Source organism: Psammomys obesus, unplaced genomic scaffold, assembly GCF_907164565.1.
Source record: "Psammomys obesus unplaced genomic scaffold, mPsaObe1.curated_primary_1811, whole genome shotgun sequence".
In the NCBI taxonomy this organism is placed as follows: domain Eukaryota; kingdom Metazoa; phylum Chordata; class Mammalia; order Rodentia; family Muridae; genus Psammomys; species Psammomys obesus.
The window spans coordinates 12,840,373-12,858,565 of record NW_026585644.1 but is presented as its reverse complement, the minus strand read 5'-3'; the positions used below and the strand labels follow the sequence as shown (position 1 = coordinate 12,858,565).

Sequence of the window (18,193 nt, the reverse complement as noted above, 5' to 3'; positions counted from 1 at the left end):
TGTAGTCTCATATTCTGAAAAATGGAAGAAGTAGCACATACTCTTTCCTACGTAGAGGAATGGAGGTCGCCTGCATGCATCTCTAGCTGTGTCGGGAAAGGCCAGCCAACTTCTCTCTAAAGGCGGGTAGCTGCACTTCATTTTCTAGACCAGTCATCTGTTCAGAAACAAAAATTCTTAATGAGACCAGGGGCTGAACTTTCAACTGTTCAGTACAGCCATCATTTGGCAGGTATTTGTTTGGTCGTGTTTGTGGCAGTTCCTCTCAAATTAGCTCTTTGTTTCTTGGTTTTGAGCATCTGAGAAGTAGCTTTAACATTCTTGTGCTGATAGTCCCTGGACCGGGGGGCTGAGACTTGGTGTTAACAATCAGCAAAAGGACTTTCCCAGACTGGATATGTCGCTTTGATGGCAAAGCTGGACTGCTTGTGGACCAGTTGGTGATGGGTCTCTTCCTTTCTACTGAAGACTCTTCTGATAACTGCAGTTTAAAGATTTTCTTCTGTAACTGCTTAAAATTAAAGCCTAAGTATTTTTTTTTCCCAAGTAGGAAATTTCTGTTGTAACAGCTGCACTGTCACCAGCCCATCCAAAAAATACAATTCATATGGCCCTTTTAAAACACTAGGTTATTTTGGCTCTTGTGTTGTGTTTTATAGCCCTGCTAGGTGATTTTGAGCTTGGGAGACAACTGCACATTACCAAATGAAATGAAACTTGTTCTTAGACCCTCGCAGCACAAGCTCTTCAGCCACAGTGTTATCTGAGCTGTTCCTGTTCACTTGAGAAACTGAGACTTGGCCAGGCCATTCCCCGATTTCTCTCGGTTCTTGTTACACATTCCACTACAGTACCCCACAGTCAAAATGCTTTAAAGCAAGGTTTGGCCTCTTGCACTCCTCTGTGATCTTACTATGCTGTCTGCCCCGCCCTACCCCCACTATGTAGCCCTGACTGGCCTGGAACTCAGATGTCTGCCCGCTGGCATTGAAGAATGTACCACCTTGGGCATGAGACTTTTTTTTTAACCACATAGAGAACAAATGGTGTGGAGTTTACACGTAAAGTGATTTACAACTTAAGTGGCCTCTGGTTTGATAAATCTTTGCCTTCCAGAAAAGAGGAAAACCACAATGGCTGGTGCTTGGAAAGTTGTGACCGGGGATTGTTTCTTGTTAAGAAAAAAGTTTAATTTTGAAATTTTAAAGTTTCATTCTAAAACTCGAAGGAAAGTATATTTTTATAGCCCTGAAATTTGAAGGCTGGAATACAGTAAACTTTAAATTTTTGAATAGGCTATTAGTGGAAAACGCACAAAAACAAACCTAAGACACACACACTCTCTCTCTCTCTCTTTCTCTCTCTCTCTCCCTCCCTCACCCTTTATCCTTTATGCAGTGGATGTGTGATCAGGTCCTGTGGAGCGGAGACTACTAAATGCATAAGGACACAGAAAGTGGCTGTGGAAACTAGTAGCATAGCTTGCTGTGTACAGGTGCTCTCAAAAATGCTTTAGCATCCTTCTTCCAGACGTGAAAGCCCTGGCTCCTTTCAAGGATTGGGTTATTCTCCCGTGTCCTGCTTCCTTTCCCTGCCCTGGGGCCCAGCAGCGTTTTTCGGAAGACGGGATTTCTAGCCTGCCCATAACAGAGTCCTAACTGTGGTGCTGGATTCCTTAGCCTTGCTGTTAAAGGTGATAGACAGGTGAGCAGTACAGCACCATTGGGCAAGTGTCAGTCGAACCCTCCAGGTACAAACACCTTTGCAGGTTGAGAAGTTGGAGATGTAAACAGCTCTCAGGACAGCCGGCCCAACTGATTGTGGGTGATGCTCCATGAGTAGTTAGACGGCAAATTACAGCTATTGATGTTGAAAGTCAATGTTGAATAATTCGGGTGCTGTGCTTTGCCACAGAGACACTGTTGCTTCAGACTGGTTATTTCTCGTGCTGATATGTGAAATACCTCTTGAATGCTTATACATGAAGTTAGTACCTCGTTTGGCAGAGACTGCTGAACTCCTGAGTATGAGTTAATTTTTTATTTGTTTGTTTGGTTTTGTTTTTTGCTTGGTGCCATGTGGAAAGATGGCTTAGGATAGACATGCCCCTGCCCTGGGGCCCTGTGTTCTGCTTAGGGAAATAAGAGGGCATACTTATTTTATTTTCACACCTTTACCCAGAATCGGCATAAGGCCAGAGGTTTATGTACAGACTATTTGTTGCTCAAACTGTATAAATACTGTGAAATGCCAAGTGTTGATAGAAACAAGGCTTGGTGACTCGAGGTTCTGGATTCTAAGCAAGGGTTCAAAGGTATGTGTGTTCTAATATGTGATGTCAATCAGCTATTGACTACCAATGCTGGTTTTTCCCTGTGCCAGGCAGGATTTCACTGTGAGTGTTTAATCACAGTGGTAGATACAAGGCAGATTGCTGTAGTGGAATCCTTTAGCAGAGATATTTAGAAGTCTCCATATTTCCCTTAGGTTTGGTCTTCTGTTGCTCATTTTTGCATCTTACCCGGCACATTGTGCTTTGTTTTATGAGCAGGTAGGTTGACTAGTTAGGTGCTGCTCCTTTGGGATGTGTGCTCTAGCAAAGAGCTCACATCAGGACAGTCTGAGTCATCTAGACTGTCATGTGGGAGCTCAGATTAGGAGGCAGAGGTGAAATGGAGGCCAAGATGGGCTCTGGCGACTCAGAATACTAAATCTCCTCCCTGCTGTGGGACTTGGAGCAGCTTGTGGAATTCTCCTACCTCGGTTTCCACTTCAGAGAAATAGTGATAACTATTTTGCTTAAACATAGGGATGGCGTTAAATGGTGTGATACATATAAAACACGTCTACAATACTAGCCACAAAGTGGCCAGCAAGGCGTATCTGTTGATTTTTTTTTTTTTTAATCACCATTACTTTTAAGAAAGTGTCGATGGGTTAAGTCCTGTGTGCTAGCACAAGCCACTGTAGGCTGTAACCATGATTGAGGGTTTTAAATGCCAAATTTCGTCACTGAAGCTTGTAATGAAGTCAGTCAATTATATCTCTGTTTCCCTTCCAGCCTGTGACTGCGACCCCAGGGGCATTGAGACACCGCAGTGTGACCAGGCCACGGGCCAGTGTGTCTGTGTGGAGGGTGTCGAGGGCCCACGCTGTGACAAATGCACTAGAGGGTACTCGGGGGTCTTCCCTGACTGTGCGCCCTGCCACCAGTGCTTTGCCCTCTGGGATGCGATCATCAGTGAGCTGACTAACAGGACCCACAAATTCCTGGAGAAAGCCAAGGCTCTGAAAATCAGTGGTGTGATTGGCCCCTACCGGGAGACTGTGGACTCTGTGGAGAAGAAAGTCAGTGAGATAAAAGACATCCTGGCCCAGAACCCCGCAGCAGAACCACTGAAAAACATCGGCATTCTCTTTGAGGAAGCAGAGTAAGTAGTTAATGAGCCGAAAATCACTCATGACCGCTTTTCAACTTTTGAGTAGCCAAGATTTCCTGGGGTGGTATTCCTGCCAGGCTTTCCAGTCCTATTCCGCAGGCTCTGGGCCCCTTGTTTATCAGAGTGGTGAGCAGGATAGAAGGACCGTGAGGCTCAGTGCTCCCCTTTGCTCTGTTGCAGCAGAACTGGATTTGAGGCAAAAGATCCATAGAATCTCAGCTTTGACAGGTGTGAGACTCATGAACATGAGTGGGCACGTTGATTCCTGGCTGTCTCTTACCATCGCCTTAAAGTGTAACACAAGGATTGATCTGTATAATGAGAAAACTGTCAATTCAAGTATTACTACTACTAGGAAACTCCCCTCACCACAAATAAGACCCTTATTTCCAAATTATTTTTCTGTTCAGCTGCTGTCTCATGAAAAGCATCATTGATAAAATTACGAAATGCCTACATTGAAACAGCTTTCTCATTGGTCCTTCTCTGGATATTCATTGATTCAGTACACTTTATTTTAACCAGTTAAAGCAATGTGAAGTGAGTGGAGATGCGGTCAGTACGCCTGTTTCTACCCTTTATCCTACCCTTGTTTTCCTTGTCCTCAGTATTTCAACTACTTGTCAGAAAGGAGCCCCCAAACAGCATACATTAAGACTTAGGAACTGAAGGAAAATAGAGGTAGGTGTGGCGGCACAGGCCTGTAAATCCAGCACTAGGGAAGCCGAGGCAGGAAGGTCTCAAATTAGAAGCCAGCCTGGGCTGTATGGTGAGAACAAAGAGCAAAGAATATATTAATACACTCTTTGGACTGGAGTGTTAGCTCAGTCCTAAAAGCACATCAAGTCCTAGATTTGCTTCCCAATCCAGTAAAAATTTAAAAAATGTATTTGAAGTTGTTTATTTGCACATGTGTAGGCATGTGCTTGTGGTAGTGTTTTTATGGAGGTTAGAGGACAATTTGTGAAAATAAGCCTTTTCTGTCTACCATGTGGGTTCTGGGGATCAAACCCACTCATCAGGCTCAGCAGCAAGTACCTTTTTACCTGGTGAGCCATCTCACCAGCCCTAGATATTATTATTATTATTGGTTTTTTGTTTTTCAAAACAGATTTCTCTGTGTAGCCCTAGCTGTCCTGGAACTCACTCTGTAAAAGGCTGGTCTAGAACTCAGATCCCCTGCCTCTGCATGTGCCACCACTGCCCAGCTAGGTACTATTTTTAATTGCAGTATTTTTGAGACCTGAAAAGAAATAAAAGCCTTTTTTGGATCAGTCAGTCATTAAAGGGGATTACTAGGGGAAAAGCTATCACTAGGAAAGTCATTGAATATACTCAGTTCTATTCTTTTTAGCACCTGCTGTTTGTGTTGGGACATTCGTGGTATCCTGTCAACTTAAGGAACATTGTTTTTAAAAAAAGAATACTTATTTTTGTGGGAGGTCAGGGTATACCCATGCCTCAGAGCACATATAGAGGTCAAAACTTATTGGAGCCGATTCTCTTTCTACCACTTGGGTTCTAGAGTGGAGCTGTCATTATCAGGTTTAGCAGCAAGCACTTTAACTGACTCAGCCATCTCACCAGCCCCTTAAGTAGCATTAAAAGAAAAAAAAAAAATACAACTCCTACCCCTAAGGTTTTCACTTTCTAACCTCAATTCTTATTATTATGTGCATGGAAGTGTGGGCATGCTTGTGCCATGTAACATGTGGGGGGTCAGAGACAACCAGTGGTCAGCTCTGTCCTTCCAGCACGGGGCTCCTGGGGATCAGACTCAGGTTGTCAGGCTGTGAACAGTTTTACATCTTGTCAATTTTGGGATTTTTGTTGTTTGTTTTTAAGAGACAGGGTCTGTCTAGTCACTGTTGCCTGATGAACCTCTTCATCTGAGGTGAATATCTTCCCTCAGCTTCCAGAGTAGATGAGACAAGAGCCGACAGGATTGCTGAATTGTTTTCTAGGACTTTGTAGTGACTATCACCCCAGAGAAGACAATTAGATTCCATCAGGTGAGCCGGTAATCCCCAGAGATTAGGTCTTCTCCAGCATTCCTGCGTGTTATGTGTACACACAGACATCACATATTATATATACACAAGTAGATTCCTGAAGTATACCTTCAGAAAAATGACCCAGAAGAGAAAGAAAGTACTGTAAATGCCACATGTTTCATTCTCCAGGGATTGACTTTTCAGCTTTGTTGTTAAGTAAAAGGTAGTTGTTTTGTGGAAGGAAGAGGCTTCTTTGATGCAACTTTGCTTGGAGCACAGAATTGGAAAAGATGCTTTAGGTAGCTCCCACTGTCTTCATGGTGGGTGCAGGGCTTCCTGTCACCATGTTCCATCTTGAGAGTCCTGAGAAAAGGGTTTTGGCAGGTGTCTGGGATACATTCCTCTGCACTGGAGTCTTGAGTCTGTGGGCTTACTGACCTTCTAGCTGCTCACATTGAAAGCTGTTAGCCTACACGGACCCTTGTTTATTTTACCTAAGAGGCTTGGGATCACCAAGAGGTGGGATCACCACCCCTCTCTCTCTTTCTCTCTCTCTCTCTCTCTCACACACAAACACACACATGTGAGGGTTCACTGGTGTTTTCCTTCAAAATATTTGAAGAAAAGGTCTTAGCTTCAGTTGCCTCTTGTAGGAATAAAACTTGAACATAGAGGATTATAACTGAATTTGTCTGAAGACAGAGGGTGTGGGATTGTGCTAGGGGAAAAACGTTCAGGTGAGACTTGACAGTTTGGGTGAATTTTAGGTAAACTTGCGTTTGTTTTTACAGGAAATTAACCAAAGATGTCACAGAAAAGATGGCCCAAGTAGAAGTGAAACTGTCTGACACAGCTTCACAGAGTAACAGCACCGCTGGAGAGCTAGATGCACTGCAGGCAGAAGCAGAGAGCCTGGACAAGACTGTGAAAGAACTGGCTGAACAGCTTGAATTTATCAAAAACTCTGATATTCAGGGTGAGGTCTTTTTGTGCAGAAATCTCAATCCAGAATAATAACCCTTTGTCTACATTCTTAATACTCCCCCCCACTCCCCGCAAATGTTTTTCTAACAGTTTTAAATCTTTATTGAGTCTTTGGCACAGATGGAGCTTAAAGTTCTAGGTTTCAAATATGGGATCTGGGGACAAGGCATAGCAGAGACCCCATTGCGTTAAAATGTGTTCATTTCCCAATTTAACTCCCTTGCCTTCCCTTAGACTTTTGTGAATACTAAAACTATTAAGTTGTTAGTTTTAAAATCCTTTCACATTTGAGATTACTGTTTACTTTGAAAATATTTTAATTGTTAATATCACAGGCTGTATAATCCCCTCCCCCAAAAGCAAAGGTGAAATACATTAATGACACAATCCTGCAGTATGCATTGTTTTATTAGGTCCCTAAAGCCAAAATGTACTGTGTTCCTTATATATGGAACAATCGTTTGAATGGACCCAAGGAGATAAACAATCATCCAGATATCCCAAGGATTCCTGACACCAGGATTTAGATGTAGGCCTATATATAAAAATAATATGTAGCTAGGCACGATAGCACTCTGGGAGGCAGAGGCAATTAGACTGGTGTGAGTTTGAGGCTAGCCTGGCTGGTCTACAAAGAAAGTCTAGACAGCCAAGGCTACATAGAGAATTCCTTAGAAAAAAATGTGTGTGATGGCTTAATTTCTCACTTTCACCCCAGTGTTTAACATCCTTCATATTTTGATCAGATGCTAATGGAACAGAAGAGATTCACTGATATTAGAAGGAAATTTTACTTACACAGATTTTTTTTTTTTTTCTTGAATCCTAAAGCTTTATAGTACAATTCAGGACCACAAGATACCAAATACAGGCCCTGGTTGGTGAGAAACCAGGGACAAGGAAGGAGATTAACTGTAGGCAATTTCATTTCCTGCCCTAGGTGCCTTGGATAGCATCACCAAGTATTTCCAGGTCTCTCTTGAGGCAGAGAAGAGGGTGAATGCTTCCACGACAGACCCCAACAGCACCGTGGAGCAGTCGGCCCTCACCCGAGAAAGGGTAGAAGATCTGATGTTGGAACGAGAGTCCCAGTTCAAAGAAAAGCAAGAGGAACAGGCACGCCTTCTGGATGAACTGGCTGGCAAACTGCAAAGTCTAGACCTGTCAGCTGCTGCTGAGATGGTAAGGCTTGTTTCTATGGTTTTTTTAGGAGACAAAGAGAACAAACAAAAACCTCTACCTTGTCTTCAGTATTGCTGTTTGCAAACCTGTAGGGGTGATTGGGTGCTCACAGTGCTGGGCTACATATTGGGTAGCCATGCTCAAGTCAGTGGGAACAGAGTATCTTCCCAGCCCACTCCTGCTTCAGTGTTCCTCTGTGCAGCCACTCCTCTGTCTCCTTTATCGGGACTTCTTATGGAGACTGGCCCTTTCAACTGACCTTAAATAAACAAAACAAACAAAAAACTTGCTTGTTCTGCAACATCCAAGTGGAAGAATTCAAAATTGTTCAGTGATGGACTTTTGTAAAGTTTTCCATCAGTGCTTGCTAAAATGTTCCTTTGTTCCAGTAATATTACCTGGTAAAGATTAAAGTCTGAGCTGGCCTAGAAAGCAGATTAATTTCTTAGAAGCTTTTAAAAGGTAACTCTGGAGCCAGATGAAATTGAGTATTGAGTTTAATGAAAATCTGGCAGAAGGCCAAAAAGAAAGCCAAGCCAGTTTTTTCCTGTAGCTTCCTTGTTGTTTTTCATGGACGGTATATACACACCAACATTATTTTCTAGTTTTCCTCAGCCTAGAAGGGGGAATCCTTGAGAATCAGATGGCAAACCTGCCCTGGACCCCAGCTTACCCACCACCCACTCCCAAATTATCTTCATTGCAAAGCAAAAATGTAGCAAGCTGAACTGCTTCTTCCTTGTATACTGGAGAGAAAAAAAAGTCTTTTAGCCATTCTGTAGTTGCCATGGTCCCTTTTGCCCCACCCCATCCAGTCTCCAATAGGAAAAAGTATACCCTCCTGTATTGTGACCAGTTTTTGGATGCCTGCAAGATTTAGTAGTCATTATACATGACACTTTACTACACAAATTTCTTGTGACCATTTGTTGATGGAAGAAAAATGAAGACCTTACTTCACCATAACTTACACCTGAGAATGGACAGCTCTCCACAGTTCCACATGAAACGCTAGTTGTGTGTTTCAGGATTCCTCCTTTACAAATTCTAACAAATTCAGTCATTTAAAAATGTCTACAAATTGCAGTGAGGTGAAATTCTGCCTTTCAACACAGGGCAGCTTAAGGGTGGGCATGGAGGAGTGGCCTTGGCCTTAAAAATGGGCACCCTTTCTGTGCAGGCTTTTGCATAAGATGTGGCTCCTTGTTTTCTTACTGTTTTTGTCTTAATTTTATCCAGTGATTGTTTCTCTGGGCTCTCTACTGCCATTTTTTCTGTGAAGAGAATTTCCTTTTTGTGTTCCTCAGATACTTTCCGTTCTTCACTGAGAAAAGCTCAGTCATGCTGGTTTTCTATCCCTGTTCATGTTTGTTGAAACAAAAGAGATCTAGTGTGCTCCTAGACTGCTTTTAGAATGCATTCCTAAGGCTCTAAGTTCGAGTCTTGAGTAGAACTCATTTTCCGCCCTAACACATACAATTATTCTAAAGTGTTCTATGGGCTATAAAGCAGATCATTATTTTAGTTATTAAAATATATGGGATAACAGCTACTTTACAGTTCACAGTATCTCTACTAAAAACACTGTCTTTAAAACAGTACTTTCATGTATGGGATTATTCTGGTAACTGCTTTTCCATTGCAGTATATCCTGTCCCTCCTCAGTACAATTCCATAAAGTGCTAAATATTCTTCCTGCCCAGTTCTTTCCTATTATACAGCATGCTTGTAATTTTCCTGTTTACATCTATCTGTTGTTGTTTACAGGGTTTCTCTGTGTAGTGTTGGCTGTCCTGGACTCCTTTGTAGACCAGGCTTATCGGGAACTCAAAGAGATCTGCCTGCTTCTGCCTCCCTGAGTGCTGAAATTACAGGTGTGCGCCACTGCCCTTGGCTCCATGTGGTGATCTTTTAACAAGTTTCTGGTACAGGAAAAAGGACTAAGTGCAAGCCGGGTAGGATGGCTGAGGGAACTTGGAAAAGTTACATTCACCTTTGTTTATACAACTGTCTTCCGTTTTCATCTGAAATGTTCTAGCACTTACTCAATTCCTATCCTGCTTCCCCGTCTCCACTAAATGCTCTGCACTGTCCTTTGCTAACTTTTCTCACTTCAGCTCATCTGTTCTTGATGCAAACTACATCAAAGCTACATGTCAGCAGACCATATTCACCAGAGCACTTGGTCTAAGCAAGTTCCACAGTACCTCCCCATCCCAGTCTAACAGAAAAGGAAGTGGTCTTTGACTCTCACATTGGCAGAACTTCATAAAGCAGATAATGCTTGTCACCTAGTTGGGATCATGTTATCCTTCTGCATTTAGGTAGGAGCTATGGAGATTAAAGGTCAGTGGAAGCAAGCTGGATGGCTCCTGAATCTCTGAACACTTTTATAAGTATCCTTTCTGAGGACCACCTGTATTCTCTGACCCCCACCCCCAACCCAGCTGTTCTGTTGTCAACTTACCCTGAACCCTGTTCTTGACCCTTGGTTTATTGCAGACCTGTGGCACGCCTCCAGGGGCTGACTGTTCTGAAAGTGAATGTGGTGGCCCAAACTGTAGAACTGATGCTGGAGAGAAGAAGTGTGGGGGCCCTGGCTGTGGCGGTCTTGTCACTGTGGCCCACAGTGCCTGGCAGAAAGCCATGGATTTTGACCATGATGTCCTGAGTGCCCTGGCTGAAGTAGAACAGCTCTCTAAGATGGTAAGTCAGTGGGTGGGCTCAGGTTTATCGCCTTGCAGTAAGGAGGATCTGAAAAGGAGTTAGTTCCATGTGCTGCCTAAATTTACTGTCCAATGTGAAAGCCGTTTCTACGATCATAAAGGTAACCATGAGGTTCTTATCCACATTAAGAGCTGCTTCCACTTCATGGGAACAACAACAGGTATGTTAGGAGAAAGCAGCATAAACCTTAAGTTAACAATGAGACCGTGTAATTACCACACAAAATTGGGCACTGTTCTGAAATGAGACAGTCTTCTTAGACCACTAGGTGTTTTAGAGCCAAAAACAGCTTTGAAAACATTTCAGATGCTATCCCTAAAAATACTGAACAGGAATGTTTTTATTGAGTGCTTTTAGTATACATAAAAGCACAATACTGTATTTAAACAGCGGAATTTGTTCCCGAGTTTGACATTACTTTTTAGACTATTTGACATTCAGACCTGCTTTAGAGAGAGTAGGATGGTTTCATAGACCACCTGTTCTTCATGTTTAGGTTTCTGAAGCAAAAGTGAGAGCAGATGAAGCTAAGCAGAATGCTCAGGATGTCCTGTTGAAAACAAATGCTACCAAAGAAAAAGTGGACAAGAGCAATGAGGACCTAAGGAACCTCATCAAGCAGATCAGAAACTTTCTGACTGGTAAGGAGTAGTTTTGTTTTACTTCTATTTACAGACATTTGTTCATGCAAAATGCTGTTTGAGGGGCAAGAATGCCTGAGTTTTAGATAAAGTAGATTTCTGGCAGGAAATAACTGAAAATATCTCCGTTAAGAAATGTCTTTATTTCAGGCTGGACATGTAGGTGCATGTCTATAATCCCAGTACTTGAAAGGCAGAAGCAGGAAAAGCAGGCATCAGTGAAAGACTACAGAGATCCAACCTGCCTTAAAACAAAACAGAGCCATTTGTGTGTATGTACTTATGTGTACAAAGGTGCCCACAGAGGCCAGAAGAGGATGTCAGAGCCTTTGGAGGTGGAATTGCAGGCATTTGTAAGCCGCTTGAGTGAATGCTGAGCTCCAATTCTGGTCCTCTGATAGGGCAAGCACTCTTGACTCCAAGCCCTCTCTGTAGCCCTCCTTTTCTTGAAGCATGTGTTTTAAGTCATCTTCCCAAATGTTCTGCAGGTACTGCCATACTCCGGGGATTCCTAAGTGGCCGCCTATCAAGAAGTCAAAACATTTACTATGAAAACTGATTTAGAACGTCTCTCATTAGGACCCCGAAGAAGTTGTTACTTTAGCAGTGCCCCCAAGGCTTTGCCTTCTATGTCTAGAACCTAGCAGTCAATGTTTTCTGCGGAAAAAGAAATCTCTAGAATCTGGTCCACATTTTAAGTTTTCGTTATAGGCCAATACTATCAACATGAAATTTACTGGGTTGTAAGATAGAGGAAACTCCCAACCGGATCAGAATTAGTCAAGGAAGGCATTTACGATATCCTGTACAAGTCCAAAAATAGTATAACATTGTGGGTCTGAGACACTTACTTTGCCTATTCTCTAAGGCTGTCAGCCTCATTCCTGAGATGACCCAAGTATTGGTCTGACATGAAGACAGTGACTAATAGAAAAAGAGGACCCTCCCTGCTCCTTCATTAAGAAAGCAAGCTTTAGGTATTCCCAGTGGCCTACACATAGATGCCACCAGAAGAGGAAAGTACCTATAAAAGCCAGCAGACTAATGAGGATTTAGTGCTCACTTGATCTTGCCCAGTTTCCAGATATATTCTGTAAACAGAAAGGAGAAATGACTAGTAAAAAACTTTTCCAACAACAGCTGTTGTTGTTTCCCAACAACAGCTGGGAACAAGATGTGTAAGCCTTGACTCAGGATATATTTTTCTTTCCATATTTAAGTGCTTTGGGGTCCATATTTATGTTCTTAGTAAAAAAAAAAAAAAAAAAAAAAAAAAAAAAAAAAATGAAAGTTTAAAAGAGATCTGACCTGTTTAAAGCTTAACACATAGGACACTTCAACCTCTAGAGTGTTGCTGAAGTGTTGGTTCTTGTTGCACTCAATCTCTTCTAGAATTCCTAAATTTAGGTAACTGGTAAGGAATATCACTGCATAGTCCTAGTTATCCCTACTATGTAGACCAGGCTACCCTTAAACTCAGGTCTGCCTCCTGAGGTCTGGAACATGTACACCAAGAGCATGTAAGAGTAAAGGTTTTTGCTGCCCTGTAGCTCACCTTTAAATGCTGGATTCTGATCCCTCATAACCCAAAGCCACAGTTACCACAATATGCTGTCTTCCCTTTCTCCCCTGCCTGACGTACCCTTCAAAACCTGATTGGTTCTTCCTCTTCCATGTCCTCTGCAGCCTAAAGCAACCTCCACTGGCGCTTCTCCATATGAGGGGAATGGCTCTTGCAACCTTGAGATAGCGGGTGCATGATGTGATATGGCTGAGTGAAACAGCTCTATGATTTCTGTTTTTGCATTTCACAGAGGATAGTGCTGATCTGGACAGTATTGAAGCAGTTGCTAACGAGGTACTGAAAATGGAAATGCCTAGCACCCCCCAGCAGTTACAGAACCTCACAGAAGACATCCGGGAACGAGTGGAATCCCTTTCTCAAGTAGAGGTTATTTTGCAGCAGAGTGCTGCTGACATTGCCAGAGCTGAGCTGTTGCTGGAAGAAGCCAAGAGAGCAAGGTATCTGAAGACACACTGGCAATCTGGGCGGATGGGTGAAGAGTTACCAGCTGTAACTAGCATGCTGTAAGAGAGGACTTTAACGAGGGGGCTTTCGGGATATGCTCTCAAAGAAAATGATATTTTTCCAAGGGAAAAATGTTTTCATGTCAAAAGCACTGTCTGTTCTTCTACTCAGCAAAAGTGCAACAGATGTTAAAGTCACTGCAGACATGGTGAAGGAAGCATTAGAAGAAGCAGAAAAGGCCCAGGTTGCAGCAGAGAAGGCAATTAAACAAGCTGATGAGGATATTCAAGGAACTCAAAACCTGCTAACGTCGGTAAGGTACTAGAGCTGGGCTGTTTGGGGGGAAAACAATGATAGGGACAAGAATCTCTAACACTGAAGATTATTCCTTTAAATAAAATGGAACATTTTCTTAGCATAGGTGTTTTCCCTCCTAAAGTGGAAGTCTGTCAGAAACTAAGCACTGTTGCTTAAGAATTTTAATTATTCACAATTTTTTTAAAACAGTTAATGGTATACTTACGAGGATAAGGATCATGGGTTTGACTTAGAAATTTTGGCCTGTGTCTCTACCCATGCTGGCTTTGTTAAACAGTTTGTTCTTTAGTTAGCTCTATGAAAATACCTATCCTTGAAGCTCACTTTTAAGGGAAGCCAAAAGTAAGGCCAGACTGCTTACTCTGGGTAGCTTTTTAAAAGACGATGTTTGTCCTTCCAGTGAGACCAACTTAGAAACCCTTAGCAGTTGCCCAGGTATTTTTTTTCCTCTGGAGTAACTTAGTATTTCTAATATCACAAGTCGCCACATCTTCATGCTACCTCCCCTTCACTACCAGAGTTTAACACCGAGGTAACAAGACTATGTAAACAGATGACTGAAGCTCTCAGTTTCCACATAATTTGGAATTTTCATTGGAAATCCTTCTCACAGTTGCTCACTTGCAAATGTTCTTTAGCTAAACACAGCTTAGATCAGCAGAATGTTACAAAAAGGATGATATGTGATGCAGCAGTAACTGAAGCTGGGCACTTAAGCCAGTTCTCAACCTTCCTGATGCTGTGATCCTCATGCTATGGTGTCCCCACACCATAAAATTACTTCATTGCTACTTCATAACTGTAAATTTGCTACTGTTATGAAACCACCAAAGGAGTCTTAACCCATAAGTTGAAAACCACTGATCTAAGCTGTCCTAATATTTATTGCCAATGTTTCTGCTCTAGTGCAAACCTGGTATAGATAGGATCCTGGCCTCCCCTAAATTTGTACTAATGGAGTCTGGATGACTGTCCCTTTAGATTGAATCTGAAACGGCAGCTTCTGAAGAAACCCTGACCAATGCTTCCCAACGCATCAGCAAGCTTGAGAGGAACGTAGAAGAGCTTAAGCGTAAAGCTGCCCAGAACTCTGGAGAGGCAGAATATATTGAAAAAGTAGTATATACTGTAAAACAGAGTGCAGACGATGTTAAGAAGGTAAGTAAATCTTTTAACTTCATAGCTAAGTTGATAAATGGGCAACTAGTTTTCTCTTTACCTTCTTTGTCATTAGTAAGATACAAATAGCCCAGTGACCTATTTTAAGTCTTTAAGATACATGAAAAAGTGGATTATGGGTTAGAACTGTAAACTTAGACCCTCAGATCTCGAGTATGAATTTAGAAGAATGGAATTTGAACCAGAGTGGTAGTCTAAAAGCATACACACCTAGGTATTTCTGCCCCGTAATCCATGGAGAAAGGTCTTTATGACATAGCAGTTAGCCAGCCATTTGAGAATAAAGACAGAATGGAGAAAGCTTAATCCCTTACACAGAGTAGCTAGTAGGAAATCAGAAGTCTGAAAGACTTGTTTTGAATCTCTACCTTTTGCTTCTCATTGGAAGATACTGTATTTAGCAGATTTACATTTTACACACATTTCATTTATAAATTTACCTCCCAAGACAGCTTTTTAAATGTGTTGTTCAATCTGTTATATAACCTGATTCTGATTTCTTCCTGTTGAAAAAATGGTTTTTGTAGCTTCTTGTTTTTCGAGACATGGTTTCTCTGTGTAGAATTAGGTGTTCTGGACTCCCTTTGTAGACCAGGCTGGCCTTGAACATTGTAGCTTTTCAATACATAAATAATTTCGCTGCATCCGAGTTGGGAAGAGAAGCAAACCCGAAGAAATACTACTCGACAGCGTCAGACCACTCCTGTTCCTACTTCCCTGCAGCTCTGAAGGCACAAATCTCCTAAATAGTCTCGTGGCATTGAAAAAAAAAATGACAGTAATGAAGAATTTAAAAGCTTTAGGAATGAATTTTCACACTCACCCTGTAGCTATTGCTCCAAACCATGTATTATCTATTTGGTGGGGTGGGTGATATATGTTCAGGCGAGGCTAGTCTCAAACCCAGATCTACCAACCCCCCCACCCCCCTGGATTAAAGATATGCACCACCACAGCCAGCCACTCACCTTTTCTTTTGTGTGTACACTAGAGACAACCTTTACTTTCATTCTGGCTTGCTGATGTCCAGTCTACTTCTGTATAGCCTGTTGTGCTTATTTGTCTATAGTAAGTGCTCATCCAAGGTAAATAGGGTTAAACCCTACAATAATAGATTTACAGTTCCAAATTTTCTTGGCAATCTTTTTAAAGTTTACAATGAAGCCTGAGTGCTTTGATATTTAATCCAGGATGCTTGCCTGTTCCCAAAATAATGTCTTTCATCTAAAGTTCTTGACTATAATTACTGACATTACCAGTTTCACCTCTTTCTGTCTTAATATGGTACTGCAGACTCTAGATGGTGAACTCGATGAAAAGTATAAGAAGGTAGAAAGTTTAATTGCCCAAAAAACAGAAGAGTCAGCAGATGCCAGGAGGAAAGCTGAGATGCTACAAAATGAAGCAAAAACACTCCTGGCTCAAGCCAACAGCAAGCTCCAGCTGCTGGAAGGTAGGTCTTTTCTTCCCGTTTCTGTTTTTTATTTAATAAAGGTGAAAAATCTACTCCCTTTGGCTTAGGTTTTTAGTTGTCTTACATAAACTTTAAGATCATATATGCTATAAACAGTTGACACTTAACCTTATTTTTATTTATCTCCACAGAATTAGAAAGGAAATATGAGGACAATCAAAAATACTTAGAAGATAAAGCTCAAGAATTAGTACGACTGGAAGGAGAAGTCCGTTCACTCCTTAAGGACATAAGCGAGAAAGTTGCTGTTTATAGCACCTGCTTATAACAGAAAAGGGCTGTAAAGTGGCCGCAGCGACCAAAGCAAACCATATGTATAAACTGATGCAGTGACCTGCAAAATAACTCATTATCTATTTAAAGTTTTTAACCACCCACTTTTTTAAGAAGTTAAATAAAATACATTGGTTTTGTATAAACATACAATGTTTCTTTTACTAAATGCTGCCTTCTCTGTAAAGATGGGAACTGTAAAGCACTTTAAGATGTCACTAGTTTCTATTGTTAGGTCAACATCTACCTTTCAAAACTATATTCCTTATAAATTCCCCCAGTGGGGATCCTGGGTGGAAGTTAACTATGAAGGATATAAGATGGCTTAGACCATTTTATTTGTTGCTCCAACTACTTCTAAGCATAAGAAAATGGCTTCCTCCTACATTTTACCACCTAGAATAAGGCCAGGGTTACTAATAGGCAGGATTTTGGTGATTTATCACCAATGTATAAAAATTGTTCATGATAAATGGAGCAGAGCTACGAAGACACACAACTCACACTCTTAGCTTTTACATTACACTTCAGTAACCTCACAATACAATATTCTGAACAAATACTTAGTCCAGAACATAAAGATCACTAGCATGTAATTGTTACTTGCCCAGCCTTCTGGACTTTACATGTTCTTCTTAGACCCCCACCCCACAGCCAACACAGGGGCAAAAGAATCTGGGCCTGGATAAAAGTGATGTAAACAGCTATAACTTAAACAAGGCAACTTCTGATCTAAAGCAATTGTCTGTGCCATTTATCTAAGGAAGGCTCTATTTTCTAAGAGCCTTCCACACTTTACCATGTCTGGCTCATCCATTAAAAAAATTTAAACACACTATTCACATCATTTCCACCAAAACCCTCAGTGAAGAGGGCTGTTCTATAAGCTACTTGCATCAGAGCAGAAAGACAGTTTAGAGATTGCTGCAAGAAGAGGTTTAAAATTTGTTTTACTCTTAGGCCTTTACGCTTCACTCACATTTGATTGTGTTTGTATTCTCTTACAACTCAGACTATTTTTGTGTATCTGCATAGCTAGGAGATCATATTAAATTATGTTTTACTATTTACAAATTAGAAACTTCCCACCAGAGAGAAGGGGCATGTCTGAGATTTAAATCAACCATCACACAACCTAAAACATTTTAGATTTAAAAATATATAGATTTCACTTCCACTAATAACACATTAGCACATACGGCACCAACCCTTCTGCTAACTGCAAACTCTGAACAACAAAAAAACCGTAAAGGCACTGCAAAGCACACACAAGTTCAAACTCCCCAACTCAGTAGACTTTTGGCACAAGACAAACTAAAACAATTTCAGCTGCAAACTGCTATCAAACAGTTTGGAACTGAGCCAATTTTAACTGCCTGATGTAAAAAAAATTGTTAAAGCGGTAATTAAAGCCTGGAAACAAGTGACATCTTTGGACTATGATCAATTCCACTGTGCAACAATATTAAAGCACCTGGTCACCGTGTTTTACAGCTAATTATTAAATGTTTGTCATGAACGTTACACAATGTTGTTAGAATCAGTATTATCCCCACTTTGCTTAAAAAACAATGTTGTTATAATCAGTATTATCCCCACTTAGCTTAAAACTATCTTTTAAATATTTTTAGTTTTTCATTTTCCTTTTATTATCAAATTTAGGAGGTGCTTTAATAAATCTGAAATGAAAAACGTAGATGAAATATATAAAGTGCTAGTTAGTGTTTTGTTCATGGCCTTTCTTCAGATACTTAATCATTTTAACATTTAGCCATTCAATAACATCAATAGATTTGTGGCACTTAAAAATGACCATTTACTATAATTTAAAAGATAAATAATTAAAAAGACCATTTACTAAGCCAAGGAAATAATAGGAAAATACAGCACATTGCGGATTCCCTTATGTTGTTTCTCCTAAAGGCTAAACAATTAGTCATTATCTATAAAAC

The 18,193-nt window shown here is 41.1% G+C and overlaps 1 protein-coding gene across 1 annotated transcript in view; it reads left to right on the top strand.

The window, feature by feature from the left end:
* The window catches only part of Lamb1 (laminin subunit beta 1), a 66,413-nt gene extending 50,026 nt beyond the window's left edge, over positions 1-16,387 (top strand). Inside the window, exons 24-33 of the mRNA XM_055624746.1 lie at positions 3,062-3,431; positions 6,226-6,410; positions 7,359-7,600; positions 10,103-10,306; positions 10,824-10,968; positions 12,783-12,990; positions 13,169-13,310; positions 14,297-14,473; positions 15,788-15,947; positions 16,100-16,387. Of these exons, the coding sequence (XP_055480721.1) occupies positions 3,062-3,431; positions 6,226-6,410; positions 7,359-7,600; positions 10,103-10,306; positions 10,824-10,968; positions 12,783-12,990; positions 13,169-13,310; positions 14,297-14,473; positions 15,788-15,947; positions 16,100-16,236 (1,970 nt within the window). The 3' untranslated portion in view covers positions 16,237-16,387. The remainder of the gene's footprint in view (positions 1-3,061; positions 3,432-6,225; positions 6,411-7,358; positions 7,601-10,102; positions 10,307-10,823; positions 10,969-12,782; positions 12,991-13,168; positions 13,311-14,296; positions 14,474-15,787; positions 15,948-16,099) is intronic.
* Positions 16,388-18,193: the final 1,806 nt, after the last annotated feature.